Source organism: Sceloporus occidentalis, unplaced genomic scaffold (assembly GCF_023333645.1).
Source record: "Sceloporus occidentalis isolate IW3139 unplaced genomic scaffold, rSceOcc1.0.p SCAF_5, whole genome shotgun sequence".
In the NCBI taxonomy this organism is placed as follows: domain Eukaryota; kingdom Metazoa; phylum Chordata; class Lepidosauria; order Squamata; family Phrynosomatidae; genus Sceloporus; species Sceloporus occidentalis.
Genome location: NW_028316985.1, coordinates 32060157 through 32078707, shown reverse-complemented (window position 1 = coordinate 32078707; position 18551 = coordinate 32060157). Strand labels below are relative to the sequence as shown.

General features: G+C 39.5%; 1 protein-coding gene across 1 annotated transcript in view; it reads left to right on the top strand.

Annotated features, from left to right (window-relative positions):
• Nucleotides 1-18551, top strand: part of MYH9 (myosin heavy chain 9) — an 84877-nt gene that overhangs the window by 53096 nt on the left and 13230 nt on the right. Inside the window, exons 11-27 of the mRNA XM_089528096.1 lie at nucleotides 81-199; nucleotides 922-1074; nucleotides 2439-2612; nucleotides 2954-3127; nucleotides 3247-3361; nucleotides 5518-5711; nucleotides 7621-7742; nucleotides 8563-8632; nucleotides 9174-9334; nucleotides 10846-10954; nucleotides 11364-11495; nucleotides 12136-12342; nucleotides 12616-12753; nucleotides 14082-14205; nucleotides 14970-15141; nucleotides 16754-16966; nucleotides 17559-17703. Of these exons, the coding sequence (XP_089384222.1) occupies nucleotides 81-199; nucleotides 922-1074; nucleotides 2439-2612; nucleotides 2954-3127; nucleotides 3247-3361; nucleotides 5518-5711; nucleotides 7621-7742; nucleotides 8563-8632; nucleotides 9174-9334; nucleotides 10846-10954; nucleotides 11364-11495; nucleotides 12136-12342; nucleotides 12616-12753; nucleotides 14082-14205; nucleotides 14970-15141; nucleotides 16754-16966; nucleotides 17559-17703 (2522 nt within the window). The remainder of the gene's footprint in view (nucleotides 1-80; nucleotides 200-921; nucleotides 1075-2438; nucleotides 2613-2953; nucleotides 3128-3246; nucleotides 3362-5517; nucleotides 5712-7620; nucleotides 7743-8562; nucleotides 8633-9173; nucleotides 9335-10845; nucleotides 10955-11363; nucleotides 11496-12135; nucleotides 12343-12615; nucleotides 12754-14081; nucleotides 14206-14969; nucleotides 15142-16753; nucleotides 16967-17558; nucleotides 17704-18551) is intronic.

Sequence of the window (18551 nt, the reverse complement as noted above, 5' to 3'; positions counted from 1 at the left end):
TTTAAAATATTCCCCCTTTCACAGTAAAATGGAAGAAGGAAAAGGACTAAATGCTTCATTCTGCTCTTTCATTCCCATAGCTGCTCAGAAAGTTTCTCATCTTCTGGGTATCAATGTGACAGACTTCACCAGAGGAATTCTCACCCCTCGCATCAAAGTGGGTCGGGATTATGTCCAGAAGGCTCAGACTAAAGAACAGGTATGTATTATACAATATTACAAAAACCAGAAGTTTAAAAATAAAAACAAACCAAAAAGCTGTGTGATGAAGCATAAGCCAGATAGTATATATTTCAAGTAAATATATGTAGGATTGTGTTTAAGTCTTGAAAGTCTAAATTGTTCACTGTTCTTAACTAAGTTTTGTGTAGTTCCATATTGGCATAACATGGACAATAGCAGTTACAAACCCTTTCTGTCTACTAAAAAGTTACAAGCATGCCGCCTTAATGGGTTTCCCATCACAACATTCTATTTTTGTTGCTGACAATTTTGCATCCTGTTAACTTTTGGAGATGAAAGTTGAGGATATTAAGAGTAGATATTTGCTAATTTCCCACTAATCATATGAGATAGAATGAACAAAACAAAATGGGATCCTTGTAGATTAGTTGATATCAGAAACATATATGGCAAAAGAAGTCTCCATAGTCCCACTACATACTGCTGTCCACCAGGTCAGATGAAGTTTCTCTTTGAAGTAGCTTCCTGTCTTTCTCCTTTACACTAAACATAGTAAATAGTACCCAATAGTACTGAATGACTCCTATGAGGAGAAAAGAATTCAAAATGGTTCATAATTTTTACTGGATGGTGGGACTAACAGTGACTTAGTACTTCAACCAGGAATCTGTGAACTGGGCTAATGTTTTCAGTGCTATTTGATTTGAACATTGCATGTAACTTGAACCCATTTTTCAGGCTGACTTTGCCATCGAGGCTCTGGCTAAAGCCACTTATGAACGCATGTTCAGGTGGCTAGTGATGCGCATCAACAAAGCACTGGATAAAACAAAGAGACAAGGAGCATCTTTCATAGGGATCCTTGATATTGCTGGATTTGAAATCTTTGAAGTAAGTAAGAGGAAAGCGTTTCTTTAATTCCAGTGTAAAATTTCTGTGTAACTTGAAGGAGATCGGGCTGATACTTTCTAGATCAAAAAAGATTTTGTTAGAACTCAGCTGAAATAAATTCAAAAACTCTGTGGAGAAAAGATTAGGTAAAAAGTGGTAAGTGAATATAAATTATTTCTATACATATTAAAAGCTGAACTAGGAGTAGATGAGGCAGGAACCTGATAACTGGTGTTAAAAATGGATCCTTTTTAAGTATCAGGGCAGAGGGTTGATGCTTTTGATATCTAAGGAAAGGGGAAGAAATAGCTGGCATTACTGCAGTTCAGGAGCTAATTTGGCATGCTGGGTGTATCATCTTCAGGCTGAGTGGGAATGTCAATATCGGGGCCAAAAAGTCTTGTGATTAAGCAGAATACCCTGGGGTAAAACAGACGGTCATAATTAGAATGGTGCTAACTGATGACCTCAGCTTGATTTGTGATCCTTCAGTCATCTCTGTGGGCTCTGCAGGGTGGGGGAGCGAGATCCTAGAAAGGCCTAGGCCTGTTACAGACAGCCAAAATAAAGCTGCTTCGAGTCACAGTGGAGGTATGGTGTTTCAATGATGCATGCGTCCTAAGAGTCCAGAAGCCACACCAAAGCCACGCTCCAGTCCTTAGGGCTGGAGCGTGGCTTTGGTGCAACTTCTGGACTCTTAGGACGCATGCATCATTGAAACACCATACCTCCACTGTGACTCGAAGCAGCTTTATTTTGGCTGTCTGTAACAGGCCCTAGACTCTTCATTTAGTTAAAACTCTTCCTTGCATGTGCACAGAAGCCCAACTTCAAAATCATTGAGGATTGTGATGCAACTCTGACACATCCATTCTCCATTGGAAATGAGAAGAGACAGAAACAGGATAAATTTTGGGTTAAAGTTGAGAGTATACTTTTCTAAAGATTGTGTTTGCCTTATTAGACTTAATATCCTGATCTTGATATATTTGCAACATTCAGTGTTATAGAATGATTGTAACTTTGTTTTAAAACAAAAATATTCATAACCTGTACAATTTTTGCTATATAATGTAATATGGCCTCTTTGTGAGTAAAATAGTAATTGGGTAGCTTGGTTGCTCAAAAATGTGGGGTTGAAAATACAGAAGACTGTCTCCCAGTGTATCCTTCTGGGTTTCCTGTTGTTTGTTACTTGCTATGCTGTTCTAGGAGTTTGGAATGATCCATATAAGAGTGTGTGTGTGTGTGTGTGTGTGTGTGTGTAATGATACTTCATCCCATGTGTTTTATTCTTCGGTGGACATAGGTAATATCTCAGAAGTGATCACCTAGACATATGTTCTTTTTTCCCCTTGAAACAGTTGAACTCATTTGAACAATTGTGCATTAATTACACAAATGAGAAGCTACAACAACTCTTCAACCACACCATGTTCATCCTGGAGCAAGAAGAATACCAACGTGAAGGCATAGAGTGGAACTTCATTGACTTTGGTCTGGATTTACAGCCCTGCATTGATCTTATAGAAAAACCAGTGAGTAATGTATCCTGTTCTGAGTAGCACAGAGAATTGAGCTACAGCATTGAGCTGAACACATCACCACACTCTGTTTGTTGCATGTTAGGGAGCTATGTTCAACTTGTAGGAGGGTGGCATATAAAGGGAGTGGTGGGCAAAATTTAATCTAATTATAAAACATTTCAAGTGTAAATTATATAAAGAATAAGGAGCAAGAAATGCAGGTGCTAAAAACTCCTGGTCTTCCAAACAGCTGATTATACCTTATGTGCAAGGAATAGATATTTTCTATTGTACTCACCTTGCCTGTGATCTTGTATCTTGATAGCAATGCTGATTTTTGTCTGTCCCTACAGGCTGGTCCCCCAGGCATATTGGCTCTCCTGGATGAAGAGTGCTGGTTCCCAAAAGCTACTGATAAAAGCTTTGTGGAAAAGGTGGTGCAAGAACAAGGAACTCATCCTAAATTCCAGAAGCCAAAGCAGCTGAAAGATAAAGCTGATTTCTGCATTATACACTATGCTGGAAGGGTAAGCTTTTAGCATTGTTATGTGAAGCCCAACAGATGCTACTAGTTTCTCAGTAGTCTTCAGTACTATGGGGAAGTTAATCATTAGTAGCTAATATTGATCACAGATTCCTTCTCTAGGTTGATTATAAAGCTGATGAATGGCTGATGAAGAACATGGATCCTCTTAATGATAACATTGCCACCCTGCTACACCAGTCCTCTGATAAATTTGTGTCTGAACTGTGGAAAGATGGTATGGAACCAGATTTCTTCTGTTTTTCTTTGTTATCATCCATTATCAAGCACATAATACTCAGTGAGCAGCAGGAACCAAAACTTGTGTGTGTGTACACACATATACAGTATAATATTGATTTTAAAAAGCTCTTCGTTTTTGTTGCTGAAGTGAGGAGGATTTAAAAGGGTCAGGCTGTCAGGGTAGTATCTCACAATAACTTTCAAACAGATGCTCCTAATAGCTTCCAATTCAAATATAGGAATTAATGAAGTGAAGCCAAACCTTGCATCTAAAGGACTTTCTTTTGCTTGTTCCAGTGCCATTAGGTGTCTTACACTCTAGATTATATGTTGCTTTGAGTCTTACTTTTACTGTCTCTTTTCTTGGGTTTTTCTTTGACGTCTCTGTTGCAGAGATGCAGAACATTCAGAGAGCCTATTTCTATCAACATTTTCCTATTCTTCATCTAGAACCAGGTGACTGAGAACCCAGCTATTGTGTGGTGTCATGTGATTCCTTCTAGAGCCATGCAAGAAATGCTTCCATTAATTCTTCTGTCCCCCCCTTTACTGTTCCTGCTTGTCTGCCTCATCCAGTCTCCCTGCTTTTTGCTAGTAGACCCTCTTGGACTTGGAGGAAAAATCAGTTTTTAAAAACAAGGTGTGATCACACTGGTACAGCAGCAGGGCATGTATGGATAGTACTGGCTTAAGAGTTTATAGGAATGGCCATCTTAAAATCTTTCTTTATATATAAACCCAGTGGAAGTCGCTTGTGAGATGACCGTTTGTGGCTCTATGATGGTTTTGTGCATAAGGAACAGAATGAAGCTCTCCAGTGGCTAATGTTGTTATTTTACCTGATCAGAATGATAGAACTGATTAATGTTAAAGTTTCTGTTTGTGAAATGGCATATTTGCTTGCCTCAGTGTAGATCAGAGGTATTCATTGTATGAATTCCTTTGTTACTGATTCAGTAACTTTGTATCTTTAAATAATAATAATAATAATAATAATAATAATAATAATAATAAATGAATTGAGCAGTTAGATTTGAGGGAGAAGAGAGATCCTAATTCTCAGCTATGTAACACAAGAATACTCTAGTCATACATCTTGTCTTTCAATACATAATGCAGTCCTGCTTTTTGTAAGTTAAAAGGCCTCCTTTGAGAATCATTTCTGATTTTAAAAAACTTCATGTAGTTGAGATCAGATCAATAGTTGCTGGCTTCATTGCCACCAGACAGATGTCAGTGACTTGGCTGATTGCATTCTTTTGAACATCCCCTATTTTAAAAGCCTCAGTCTGATACCATGGTCATTATGACTAACGTTGAGCTTTTGCCCATTATAATAATCTGTAAGAAGTCGGTTAATCTTACATATGGCTTGCACAGAAAGAGAACTGAACAAAAGACTCAATTGTTCTAAGTATTAGTGAACTGCTTTAATATTTATATCAGCTAAAATGCACAGAGTACATCCTGATATATATCACTGTCCATTAATAAATTCTGTATAGTATTACTCAGAAGGCATACAGGGAATGCATTCTTTTTAGTAAATATAGAATAGGAAATTCATTAATTAATTTAGAGATGTTGGATGTGTTTCTAGTGCAAAACATGTTTTGAAGTGATACTAAATTTTGCACTCTTATTTTGCACTGTGCTTGAGTATACAGAGCTTAAAAGGCAGCTTTCTTAACTACATCCTTACAGCATCTCTTAGCTTGATGGCTGCCTCCTATAGCTTTGACTTACATGACAGGATTCTTTAATGAAGGCAAGAATAAATCCTGGGTTAATGCTGCAATGGCTATCTTTACAAGAAGACATCATTATATTCTTGTTGAGAGAGAATATCTTGTCTAGATCAAGCTTTTTGTGCCAGTTCTACTGTATCCTTGGCCTAAAATTGCTGTTTCAGCTACCAGCTGGATCTGTTCGGCATGAGATGGATCCTAGCTCTAGTAGTCATTGGCTGCTTTCTTCCCTTCTTGTTGTTGCCCTAATACAAATGATAAACAGGACGTCTACATTGGTAGAGCGATGAAGCAAATGATTCCTGCAAATTCCTCTTCTGTCCTTGCTCTGCCCAGATAAATTATGCACTCTTGCTACCAGAGTTGTTGGGAATAACCTAACCATTTTGATTGTTTCCTCCAGTTGATCGCATAGTTGGGCTGGATCAAGTTGCTGGCATGTCGGATTCAGCATTGCATGGGGCCTTTAAGACCAGGAAGGGCATGTTCCGAACAGTAGGACAACTATACAAAGAGCAACTGGCTAAGCTGATGGCTACCCTAAGGAACACCAACCCCAACTTTGTCCGTTGCATCATCCCTAACCATGAAAAGAAGGTAAAGTTTAAACTTTTGCATATAAACAATTGCCCTGTAGAGTGCTACAGAGCTTGGAATGGGTTCTAAAGATTTCCACTCTTCCCTACGTTTTTGGAGGATGTAGGGGAAAGCTGTTTATAGGCTGTCTCCCTGCTTTTTATATATGATTGACTTCAATCTGATTTGGCTTTGGAATGATCTGTTGTTTAAAACACTTCATATACCCTGGACTCTCCCATATTAATTTTTTTAATTCTTTTCCAAAACACTTTTTTGTTGTGGAATTTTGGTGGAGGGAGTTCTGGTGGCGCAGTGGTTAAATGCCTGTACTGGAGCCACAAGATTGTGAGTTCGATTCCAGAGGCTCCAAGGTCGAGTTGGAAGAGACCACAATGGCCATCCGTTCCAACCCCCTGACATGCAGAAATAGACAACAATCAAAGCAGTCTCTACAGATGGCCATCCCATCTCTTTTTTAAAACCTCAAAAGAAAGAGACTCCTCCACTCTCCGAGGCAGGTGACTAATAGGGGAGAGGCTTCCCAAGATTTTTCTAGCAGGGGGTTAGAGCATTTATTTACTAATGAGGATGGATTTAGTCTGAAAGGTCATCCAAATGAATCATATTTTCACCATTAAGGAGAAGGCAGAGTTTCAGGTACAGATTAAGTATTCCTTACCTGAAAATTTGAAATGCCTCAAAATCCTAAACTTTTTTCATGGGTGGCTAAGATAGTGGCACATTTGCTTTCTGGTGGTTCAGTGTACACAAACTTTGTTTCATGCACAAAATTATTAAAAATATTATGTATGTAATTACCTTCAAGCTATGTGTATAAGATGTATATAAAACAAATGAATTTTGTGTTTAGACTTGGGTCTCATCTCCATGATATGTTATTATTTATATGCAAATATTCCAAAATCTGGAAAAAAAATCTGAAACTCTTCTTGTCCCAAGCATTTCACATAAGGGATACTCTTCCTGGTGAGGACATTCCACAGTGAATAATCACCACCAAAAAGGGTTTATCTCTTCTGGCTATGTGCTTTACCCCCAGATAGGGGTGGGTGAGTTCATATTTCCCCCCCAAATGTATTAGTAAACAAATAATGAGATGGGAACATTTGTGTAACCTGATCACAAGCTATTTAAGGATTTACAGGTGAGAAGCATCATAGTGGATTGATACTGGAAATGGATTGATGGTCTGGGTGAATAAACTACTATTGTACACCGCTTCTCCAATCTTCTAGTCCAGCTCAGCATTCTTGCAGATGCATTTTTAACCAGTGAACATGACTTCTGAATGCTCATTTCCATTAAAAAAATTTTTACTTCAGCATTATGAATGTTAGAAAATTCAAAAGTACTGTCAAATAATTTTTTTAAAAAAAACAGACAAAACAGTATTATGGCTAGGTCTGATTATTCAGAGAAGGTGGTGCCTTTAAAATGTTTTCTTCTTTTACTTTGCAGGTAAAAAATGTAAGTGAACTTCATTGACAGTTTGGAGATTTTCAAAAGTCTTCCATAATTGTGGTTTTTTTTTTTTAAGAGGGTATTTTAGCTTTATCTTGAGTTTATGTGATGTATCAGTTTTCTGACACAGCTACATGCCATTGCTCTATAATACCAGTAATTCATTAGAAATGTTGCAGTCCTCCATTTTTTAGTTGTTACTTTGGAAACTGCCATCAGTGTGAGCACTTCAGTCATTTGTCATTTTTAGTCAATGTTCTTCTTCAAATAAATACCACAGGTAGCACACTTTACCATAATTCAGTCTGGATATTGAAATATGTATAATGGTAGTTGGGCTGCCTTCACAAGCAAAAGGAAAAAGTGCAGCTTACATACCAATTTGAGCTGGTGAGCCATGAATATATACAGATGTCCTTATAAATAACCTGCCTTTCCTCCACAGGCTGGGAAACTGGACCCACACTTGGTCTTGGATCAACTTCGATGCAATGGAGTACTAGAAGGAATCCGTATCTGCAGGCAAGGCTTTCCCAACAGAGTTGTCTTCCAGGAGTTCAGACAAAGGTAAAACTGACCTACAGCTTCAGCTTGTATGTTGAGTACAGTTTTGAAATGCCCTTAGATTGTTAGGTATCTGCTTGCAATTTCTACATGCAGATTCTAAAAGTAACTGTCTTGCTAGTCAGTTGTTCATTCTTAATTAGCGGGTAGCTTAAAATCCATGGAAACCATCTGGTTATGCCAGAGAGTCACCTGAATCATGGGTGATAGACTAGAATGGCTTTATAACAAATCTTTGCCATATCTTTCTTTGTCTCTGTTGGCAGGTAAATATATCAGTTGTGTACAGTTGCCTACTCCACCCCCCTGTGCTCAGATTGGGCTGAATAGTTTTTTTGACAGTAGTAGTTATAACATGTGCATGACAATAAGACACTTTGTTATGTGCTTTCAAGTCATTTCTGACTTGTGGAGATCTGAACGTGTGGTTTTCTTGGAAAGATTTGTTCAGAGGAGGTTTGCCATTGTCTTCTTCTGATGCTAAAAGAGTGGGACTTGCCCAAGGCCACCCTTTGAGTTTCCGTGACTGAGCAGGGATTTGTTTCCTGGTCTCCTAGAGTCTGAGAGCAACACTCAAACCTCTACACCATATTAACTCTCAATGTGACATTAAATTCCTCTTTTGCATCAGACTGCTTCCAGTTGTTTGGAAGACTCAGAGGTCTAATTAATAGTAAAACTTCCATAGTAGGATAATCTTTTCCTATAATCCTTATCTTAACTCCACAGTAAAACTTCTATAGCAGGATAATCTCTTCTCATAATCCTTACCTCATATAAATGATATTACTTAGTAATGGAATGATAACATCTTTCTTTCTAGATATGAGATCCTGACTCCAAATGCCATTCCAAAAGGGTTCATGGATGGAAAGCAAGCCTGTGTGCTGATGGTGAGTCTCTTGCTGTAGTTGTACAAAGTAAAGAGACTAAATGCAACCCTTCATTATTGTAGAAGACACTGTAAGCTTGAATTAGTGAAGCTTCCAATGACTTATGGAAAGTCAGGCTCTGTTAATAACAGCTACCTTGGCTTATCAGTAAGGGTAAGTGCTGTGGATTTGAAAAAGTATTCTAAGCATGGTGTCATTTTATGATGGAAACAGTTGATATCTGAATTCCCCATTGCCTCCTGTTGTTCTCTTTTCATGAGTTAATATAATATTTCAAGGCGTATTCTTCTAATATTCTGCGTTGACAGAAGATCCCATCTTTTAAAGGTGAACATGAAGTGTTTTTTGCAAGTGTTTGTCTCAGTGAGAAAACTCTATAGTAGTTAACTGAAGACTCCTGAATGTTTCTTCATACCTATAGAAAACCTCTTTGCCTGATATAATCCATTATCTATTGTTTAAATGACCATGGAGGGATTTAAAATTTTCCTTTGCTGTATTTTTCAGTATTAATGATTAAGTGTATTCTTTTTCCTTTTAGATCAAAGCCTTAGAGCTAGACCCAAATCTTTACCGGATTGGACAGAGCAAAGTGTTTTTCCGAGCAGGTGTCCTTGCCCACCTTGAAGAAGAAAGAGATTTGAAAATCACAGATGTTATTATTGGGTTCCAGGCATGCTGTAGAGGCTACTTGGCTAGAAAGTAAGTACAAAGTTGTTAACTAACAATCTTGGCCAGCTGGCAAGAAGTTATTGGCATTCTAAAGTTTGAAAACACCAGTTGGCTCTTGCTCTGATTTTCTTACATTGCAAAAAAGCTTGATAAATGAAAAACAAGGTACATGATAAATGAAATACAAAGTGAAATATTTAACTGTAGGATGCTGGGTTTTCTAAAATTCCCTTCTTCCTGCATGGCAGCTGCTTTAAGTCAAAGTAAAATGCCAGCACACAATTACAGTTTTGTAGACTCCAGATGTCTTGCTACAGTTAGTTCAGATTCAAGGAATAAAGCATCAAGTTTGTATTATGAAGGTGGTATTTGTAGCATGTAGGAGGTATGATCCCAACAGAAGAGAATCCAGGTCAAGGTAAAGAATAAGGAGTAAATAGTAATGGGGTCTTCCAAAACTGTTAGTGGAGATACTGTTCATATATATAACTAGGTAACAAGCAACACTTGCTGGAATTCTTTTTTTTTAATTAGACAGTTCCCTGCCCTCAGGCTTACAATCTAAAAAGACATGAGACAAAGGGAGAAGGGAATGGTGATGGGGAAAGGATCAAGTTCATTGGCTCTTCTCTCCCTTTGGGGCCATAGCCATGGCAGATGGGCTGGAGGGAGGCTCTTCATCTTACTTGGGCTCTCTGAGGCTGGATGAAAAAAGCCTCTCCTGGTTCTAAAATGGTTGGGGAGAAAGAGAAACATGCTCTCAAAGCCTCCTAGAGGACATTTGGCGGCAATAGGGTTTGAAGGGGTTTTGTGGGAGGTGCAGCTCTCCAAGAGTCATGGGGTTAATGAGGCTTAACCACCCACAGTTTCCCACCCTGATATACAAAGTGATAACGGGAGGAAATCAATAACAGAACTTTAGATGAGAAACAATGGAACTCCTGGAACCTTCTTCCCCCACAAGCAAGAGCCATCAATTCTTTAACCAGCTTCAAAACGGAGTTGAAAACCATCCTATTCAGAGAAGCCTTCCCAGGCATTGCATAATTGTCGCTTTTGATGTTCTTTTGGTCCCTGTTTATCAAACCATTTCCTGTATTGCTATGTACTGTATATGCATTACCCTACTTGAGAGTATGTATTTTCCCTGGAATATGATTAACCATCCATTATGAAGCCAAGCCCTTCCTCCAGTCCATCTGCCTTGGTCCAGGCCTTGGAGGTAGAGAGGAACTGCTGGACCTCTTACCCTTTCCCTCCGCCACTCCCTTCTCCTTTTGTGTCATGTCTTTTTAGATTGTAAGCCCGAGGGCAGGGAACCGTCTAACTAAAAAGATTGCATGTACATCGCTGTGTAAATTTACAGCGCTTCATAAATAAAGGTTAATAATAATAATAATAATAATAATAATAATAATAATAATAGTGGGGAAAATCAAATTTGGGCTTGGCTGTCATTGTTAATTTTCAAAGATTTTAAGGTTTGTATGGTTTTTCCTGATTTTTTCTCCTCTCCTCCTATTTCATTTTTCCCATCACAGGGCTTTTGCAAAACGCCAGCAGCAACTAACAGCAATGAGGGTGCTCCAGAGGAATTGTGCTGCCTACCTGAAGCTTCGCAACTGGCAGTGGTGGAGACTGTTTACAAAGGTAGTGATTGGGGAAACAATAAAGTGATAGGAAATTAAACCTTCAATGTTAAAGATCCTCTAGCCCTCTCCCTACAGCATAGATGGAGGGATCTTTGGCCTTCCAAATGTTTTGGTCTTCAACTCCCAGTGTTGTCAGCAATAAGAAATTATGAAAGTTTTAATCTCAAATATTGCCTGTCTCAGACCTAAAGGATGCTGCATCTCTAGCAGTTTCCTATATTGTGCTGCATACTTAGGACATTCCTTAAGAAGAAACTCACTAGCTCTAAGATAGAAGCTAGCCCATAGATGCTGTCAGGACTTAGAAAGTAGTTGGAGGAACTCTGTGCAGGGCAGGCACATCAAATTTTCCTCCAGCAGACAGACTGAGAGGCATAAAATAACTTGTCAAAATTGACTCATTGCAGGTGAAACCTTTGCTGCAAGTGAGCCGACAAGAGGAGGAGATGCTGGCCAAGGAAGAAGAACTGGTGAAGGTGAAAGAAAAACAGTTGGCTGCAGAAAACAGACTGACAGAAATGGAAACTCTTCAGACACAGGTGAATAGGTTGCTTTCCTAAGGACTAGTATGATCATTTCCTTCTTTGCTTGTACATTCATGAAAAATGTTGCAGTTGTAACAAACTTTGCATGGTATTGTACTGTATAATTTATAAGTAATGCTTTAACTCTAACTGTTCAAAGCATGTAAGTGTACACTTGTTTTGGACTCAAGTGTATTGGCTGGGAGTCTCATACTGGCTGGGTGTTGAGGGCTGCATATGCACACAGTCAGGCACTTACATATCCATGTGTACACATGTAGAATCTCTCCCCCTCCACCACAAATACCTATGTCCACCCACCTGCCTAACCTGCCTGCCTTAGTCTATGCCCTTCCCCAGTAGTCTCCACTGAACTCATGAGGTCCTCCTGGTTTCAGGAGCTACACAAGGAGCAGCTGAATGCTGCATATGGCCCCAGGGCTGCAGGTTGTGCACTCCTGCTTTACAGGCTGTCTGGCCATCAAGGAAGTTCTGTATGCTCTGTGTGTAATGAAATGTTTTGAAGCACACTCCTATACTTGCTTCTTCAGCTACAAATCTGAATTAACTGGAGTTTCCAGGTAAGTGCATTTAGGAGCGTAGCCTACATCTGAGGTTCAGCTAAATTCACTTGAAATATGTGTGTGTTGTACAGCTCGTGGCAGAGAAGATGCAGTTACAAGAGCAGTTACAAGCAGAGATAGAGCTGTGTGCTGAAGCTGAGGAAATCAGAGCCCGCTTGACAGCGAAAAAACAGGAGTTAGAAGAAATATGCCATGACTTGGAGGCCAGAGTAGAGGAAGAGGAAGAACGATGCCAGCATCTACAAACTGAGAAAAAGAAGATGCATCAGAATATTCAGGTAATGGTGAGATTGGGTGTATTGGTGTATTGACCCAGTGACACCGAGTAATGGGGTAGGTCTGGTTGTAAGAAGTGCAGAAGTAGCAGCTAAATTTGTTTCATCAGTGAAGGTGGCCTATGGAAAAACTTGGCCCATATATTTTTGAGCCTCCAAATTCTAGGCTTTCATCATTGTCAGTTTTGAAAGCCTTATGGTGCTTGTAAAATTTAGGCCAGTCTTGGACTCTGATTAGGCTACTGAATGCTAAGCCTTTCCATGTTTGTGATGCAGGAGCTTGAAGAACAGTTGGAAGAAGAGGAAAGTGCCAGGCAGAAGCTACAGCTGGAGAAAGTGACCACTGAAGCAAAGCTAAAGAAGCTGGAGGAAGACTTGATAGTATTTGAAGATCAAAACTGCAAACTGGCTAAGGTAAGGCAGAAACCAAACTCTTGTTATGATGAGTTGATGGAACACAGGAAATATAGCAACCAGAAAAGCCATTGTGGATGGAAAGGCTATAGTTACAGTATTACTGGCTTCTTTTGCTTTCTTTAGTGCCGAGAAGGGCAACTTTGGCATCTGCAATTTGATTCCAGTTGACACCAGCTTTGGCATCAAGTTTATCCCCCACCTCCATTCCACTATGTGATACATCAGCAATAAGAAGTGGGAGGAGAATCAGGGTATAATCAAACAGAAAAGACACTGAATATACATCTTTACTCTCCCCTGAGATGGAAGATGTCAGTCTGACCTTAGCTGCCATGTGCTTGATGTTCATTATTAAAATACATAATCCTTTTAAAATGCTGAGGAAAATAATATTGGGATACCAAGGTTTAACACACCCCACTGGGCACTGTTGCCAAAATTTAACAGCATGTTAGCAAAGCCCCCATTTTTAGACTAAGGCAAACCATGCAGAAAACATACCTGTTTTGGAGGAGAACCTCATTCCTGGAAACCTGCAAGCACTATTCTAGCACCTGTCCCTCAAGCATCTCATTCTAGCATGAAAATACAATTTAGACAAAAAAGAAGCAGAATTTTTAAGACTTAATTAAGCTACTACAGAAATAAGGAAACAGTAGGTGAAACAAGAATACATTGCCAGGCTTCCAAAATTAAGGTTGTTTTAATTAGATTGTTGTTCTCTTACCTTTCAACTGCTTAGTTGGTTACTTTATATTTAATAGTTGGAATGTGTTAATTTGCATTTAATCTTTTTTATGAGCCTCCTTGAACCATATATGGTGGAAATATGAATCGTGAATCATCATTATATACTCAGAATACCTTTTAAACCTTCCTGGGGAATTTGCAGACAGAAGTATTAAGTGCTTAAGTGCTCATCATTAATTTCTTGTAGAAATGTAGATCTCTGCCCTGAAACAAATAATTGCAATAAGTTCAATTTCTCCTGAACCTAAGCGCAAACCACATGGCAGCACTGAAGTGCTAAGTGAGAATTGGCTTTTCAAATGCTGACCTTCTGAGAAGAGAATGGAAGTATTTGTTCCAATGCTAGCATTCTAGTCCTAAAATATACCTATATTTAGGAAATGGTGTAAACTATGGGGTATTACTGGATATTGGTGGTATTCAATGCTCATGATACTAGAGGAGCATTTGCTGATTAAGAACAATCTAGAGTGAAATTAATTCATTTTGTTTGAAGCTTCTTTCCTGGTGTCAAATGGAGGCTTGCTCACTTAGATCTTTATAATTCATCAACACACATTTTATGGCTTACATAGGAAAAAAAGCTGCTGGAAGACAGGATTGCTGAATTCACTACTAATTTAACTGAGGAAGAAGAGAAGTCAAAGAGTTTAGCTAAACTCAAGAACAAACATGAGGCAATGATAACAGAGCTGGAAGGTAAGGGAAGAATCTAAGGGTTTGGTGTGTTCAGCCTTCTCCCATCCATCACAGTTTCTCACTTTATGCACAGGATCTATTAAGTCTCTCACTCCATTGGATTTTGGGTACCAATGAGTTAATATCACTAGAGCTGTAGAGGGTTTGTATGGGTGATATTGATCAATCTGATGGAACCATTCAGTGGATGGATGCCTGAAGGTTATATACTTTGTCAGCTGAGCTTTGGTCTGAATAAAAACGATCTCTAAAACAGACCAATGGAGAAGAGCAGCTGGCTCCAGTTCTCCTCCTGTTGTGGGAATATTTCTGCTCTTGTATATTCAGCGGTGCCTGAATACTGGGGTTTGTGTTACTACTACTGGTTATAAAAGATACCTTTCTGGCATAGATAATAATGCTGCTGTAAAGATTGTTGCTGAATTTGACTTGCTTTTTTAAAGGTTGTGGGCAGTTTCAAGTAAGAATGCCTGTAATGGTTTTCTATAGCTTCGAGGAAATGGCATAGTCTGCTTTAGTTTGGTTGTTTTATGGACAATGTGGAAGGAATGTGGAGAAGAATGAATGGATACTGAGGAGTTCAAAGGGCAGCACTTCCAACACTGATCTTTGATGCGGATACCTGAACTAGGGGGTGTCATTTAGGCCGTTACAATGGCTGCATTGAGTTCATGGTTCTGACATTCTGGCTTTTTTATGTGATGTGTCCATTAGAATTGTAAGAAATGAGCTGTACCATTGACCCAGCCTGTTCTCTCCTCCAGAGCGATTGCGCCGGGAAGAAAAGCAACGGCAGGAGTTGGAAAAGACTCGCAGGAAGCTAGAAGGAGACTCTACGGATCTGCATGATCAGATAGCTGAACTGCAGGCTCAAATAGCAGAGCTCAAAATGCAGCTGGCAAAAAAGGAGGAAGAGCTGCAAGCTGCTTTGGCTAGGTGAGGCCTAAGCCTTGGGGAGCACATTTCATATTGGGAATTAGGGCATGGGGGAAAGTGTCCTATGCGTCTTCTTTGATATGGAACTCTGGGCCTGTACTGACAGGCCAAAATAAAGCTGCTTCAGGTCATGTTGGAGGTATGGTGTTTAAATGACACATGCATCTTAAGAGGCCAGAAGCTGTGCCAAAGCTGCTGCGCTCCAGTCCTTAGGACTGGAGCGTGGCTTTGGCACGGCTTCCAGCCTCTTAGGATGCATGTGTCATTTAAACACCATACCTCCAAAGTGATCCGAAGCAGTTTTATTTTGGCCTGTCTGTACGGGCTCTGTGATAACTTTTTAAAAATTAGTATTGGAATACATGGTCTCAGTTTAAGGTAGAACTGGGAAAAGGCAACCCATGGATTGCAAGAAGCCCCACCCCAGACCCCAGCATCTTCAAGATTTTTTGCAATTTTTTACAAAAAAAAATCTGTGCTATAAAAAAAATAGTCCCCTGTACCAATTTTGCCATATGTTTGCCCCTAACAAAACTATTTTAGGCTTTGATTGATGTCTTTTTTCTTACCAGGAAGTACTTGCTAGTTAAAAAATGTCCTTTCTTCTGCCTAAAACATGGTAAATCTTCCCCTGGTACCCTGTGGGAGCGTAATAGATTATTTTTAGATCCCCCTTCCTAGTGTGTGTGTAAAATAAAAATAGAGGGATATTTTTACAAGGTTGTCTTGGAGGGGCAAGTTTGGCACCCAGCCACTGGTAGTTGTCCTCCCCTGATTCAGGGGTTGGGCACATTTACTGGGTAAACCCTGTTTTGCATAGCAACAAATAATTTACTTTCAGAAAATTGCTTTTAAAATGTTCTCTGCTTCAAAAATGACAGGTCTGCATGATTTGATAAAATCAGAGAATACCAGTAAAATGAAGAATTGGCTTATGCTATAGTCCATAACATTTTATAATGCTCTATACAGGCTGCCTCTCTTATACACTGATTTTTTTATACACGGATTCAAGCATACATGGTTTGAAAATGTTCAAAAACAGTGTAAATTTCAAATATCAAACCTTGATTTTCCATTTTTTATAAGGAACACCATTTTGCTATGTTGTTATACACGGATTTTGTTATACATGGGGGATCTTGGAATCAAACCCCAGCGTATAACAAGGGTCCACTGTATTAAGCTCAGGCCTGACCTTCTATTTGTAGTGGAAGACTGAAATTATGCATTTCCAACAGAACCCAATGCACACTGTAAAAGGGCCTTCCATGGGGAAGTGATGTCTTATTAGACTAGTATCAACGTGAAAGAACTAAAGGAAAGGGTGAGGAGTCACTTGTAAAGTGTTCCATTTGATAATGTGATTCCCTGCCTGTGTCTGGGTAATGAAAGGCCCATATCATCCATATTGTATGGATTCCTCCTCTGTATCACCCAAGCATCCTATATATTTCTTATTCAAAGGTAACCCACTGAGAGTTCAGTGGAACTTAATTACCACCAGTGTGTATACCTTTTGACACCCCTAGTAATTTCCCTATAGTTGGATGTCTGTTATATGATCTATGAAACCTAATAATTGGAAATGACATGTCTCTATTTTGTGCAGAGTGGAAGAGGAAGCTGCTCAAAAGAACATGGCTCTGAAGAAGATCCGTGAGCTGGAGTCTCAGATAACAGAGCTGCAGGAAGACCTGGAGTCAGAGCGGGCTTCCAGGAACAAAGCAGAGAAACAGAAGCGAGATCTTGGGGAAGAGCTTGAGGCTCTTAAGACAGAGCTAGAGGACACACTTGACTCAACTGCAGCACAGCAGGAACTCAGGTAACTGAGACACTTGGCTTCTACAGTCCCACTGAGAACAGTTTTGCCTTTTGAAAAGGTAAAAGTCCTAAAGGACCTGCTAGTTTTATGCTCATTGTTTTTCACATGGAGCTCTAGCCTTATCTTGTTATGCTGTGCTATGTCACTTTGCCAGCTTTGTACCTGGGTAACTTTATGATTGAGAGCCAGCATTGTGTAGGACTTGAGCCAATGTTGAACCATGACAATGACTCTGGAGACCAGAATTTGAATCCCCACTTGACCAAGGAAATTCACTGGTTGACCTTGGGCAAGTCATGCACTCTTAGTCTCAGAGGAGAACAAAGGCAAAACAAAACAAAACAAAACAAAACAAAAAAAAACAAACAAAGCCAAAACAAAACAAAACAAAAAAACCTCTGAATAGATTGGGCTAAGAAAATCCAATGATAGGTTCACCTTAGAGTCTTCATAAGTTGGAAATGGTTTGAATGCACGAAACAACAACTACAACTTTATGCTTAAATGCCCAGCCCCGAATCTGTGGTAGCCTTGGAATCACCTTTTCTCTGATGAGTTGCTGGCTAATAGAAACGTCTGGGCTTTTTGACAGGTCAAAACGTGAGCAAGAAGTGACTATTCTAAAGAAGACCCTGGATGAAGAAGCGAAGACCCATGAGGCGCAGATTCAAGAAATGAGGCAGAAACATGCTCAGGCTGTGGAGGAGCTCGCAGAGCAGTTGGAGCAGACCAAACGGGTATGCAAAAAGCCCAGAAAGTGTGATGCCAGTGTTAATGTGGTGCTAAAAATCATTTTTTTCTGTTTCTGGACCTGTAGTTTAAGGATAAGATTGATACATTGTGCATTTTCAATATGACTAACCTTATTGAAATACCAAATGATGTATTTGATGGCTAAAAGTGATGTTCTAGCATGGCTTATGAAAATTGCGATGTGCTTCAAGGAGGACACTTTGGCTTTAGATGAGTTCTGCTAATTAATTAGGCTACCTGCTAATCTAGGTAGTCTGGTGGAGAGAGGGGAAAATCAGAAGCATCTGGCTATGACCCATACCCAGAGGCAGTGTGATATCATTACCCATCAAGAGTTGCTGGGGGTCCTCTGAAAGTCTTAGGCGATTCAGGGAGGGAGGTTGATTTGGTCATTGCAGAGGGAAGAAGAGAATACTAACTTCTTCAAGACCTCCCCCAACCAAAAAAAGATATATGACAATGTATGATGTACTTAACATTTGCATATGTCACTAGTAGAATGCAAGACTGAGTGTAAATTTTTGGCTGCATCACAATTCATTGTACAGCAGGGTGGGCAATACCAAGGAGCACTGCATCCTCACTAGACTCAGTAGGGGAGCATTTGCCCATTTTTTATTTCCCCAAAATAATTTCATCAGAAAAAAAAGTGGAATCTAAAAATTGCAGGCAGAACTTCCCAAAATCTTTAGGGATCCCATATAATTTTATCCTATTTTTGAAGAGCCTCAACTGATTTGAGCACACATGGGCCTTTTTTAAACATTTGAAGTGATCAGGCAGTTACTTCCTTGATTTGCAACAAATCCTGTATAGGCTTAAACAGGACAGG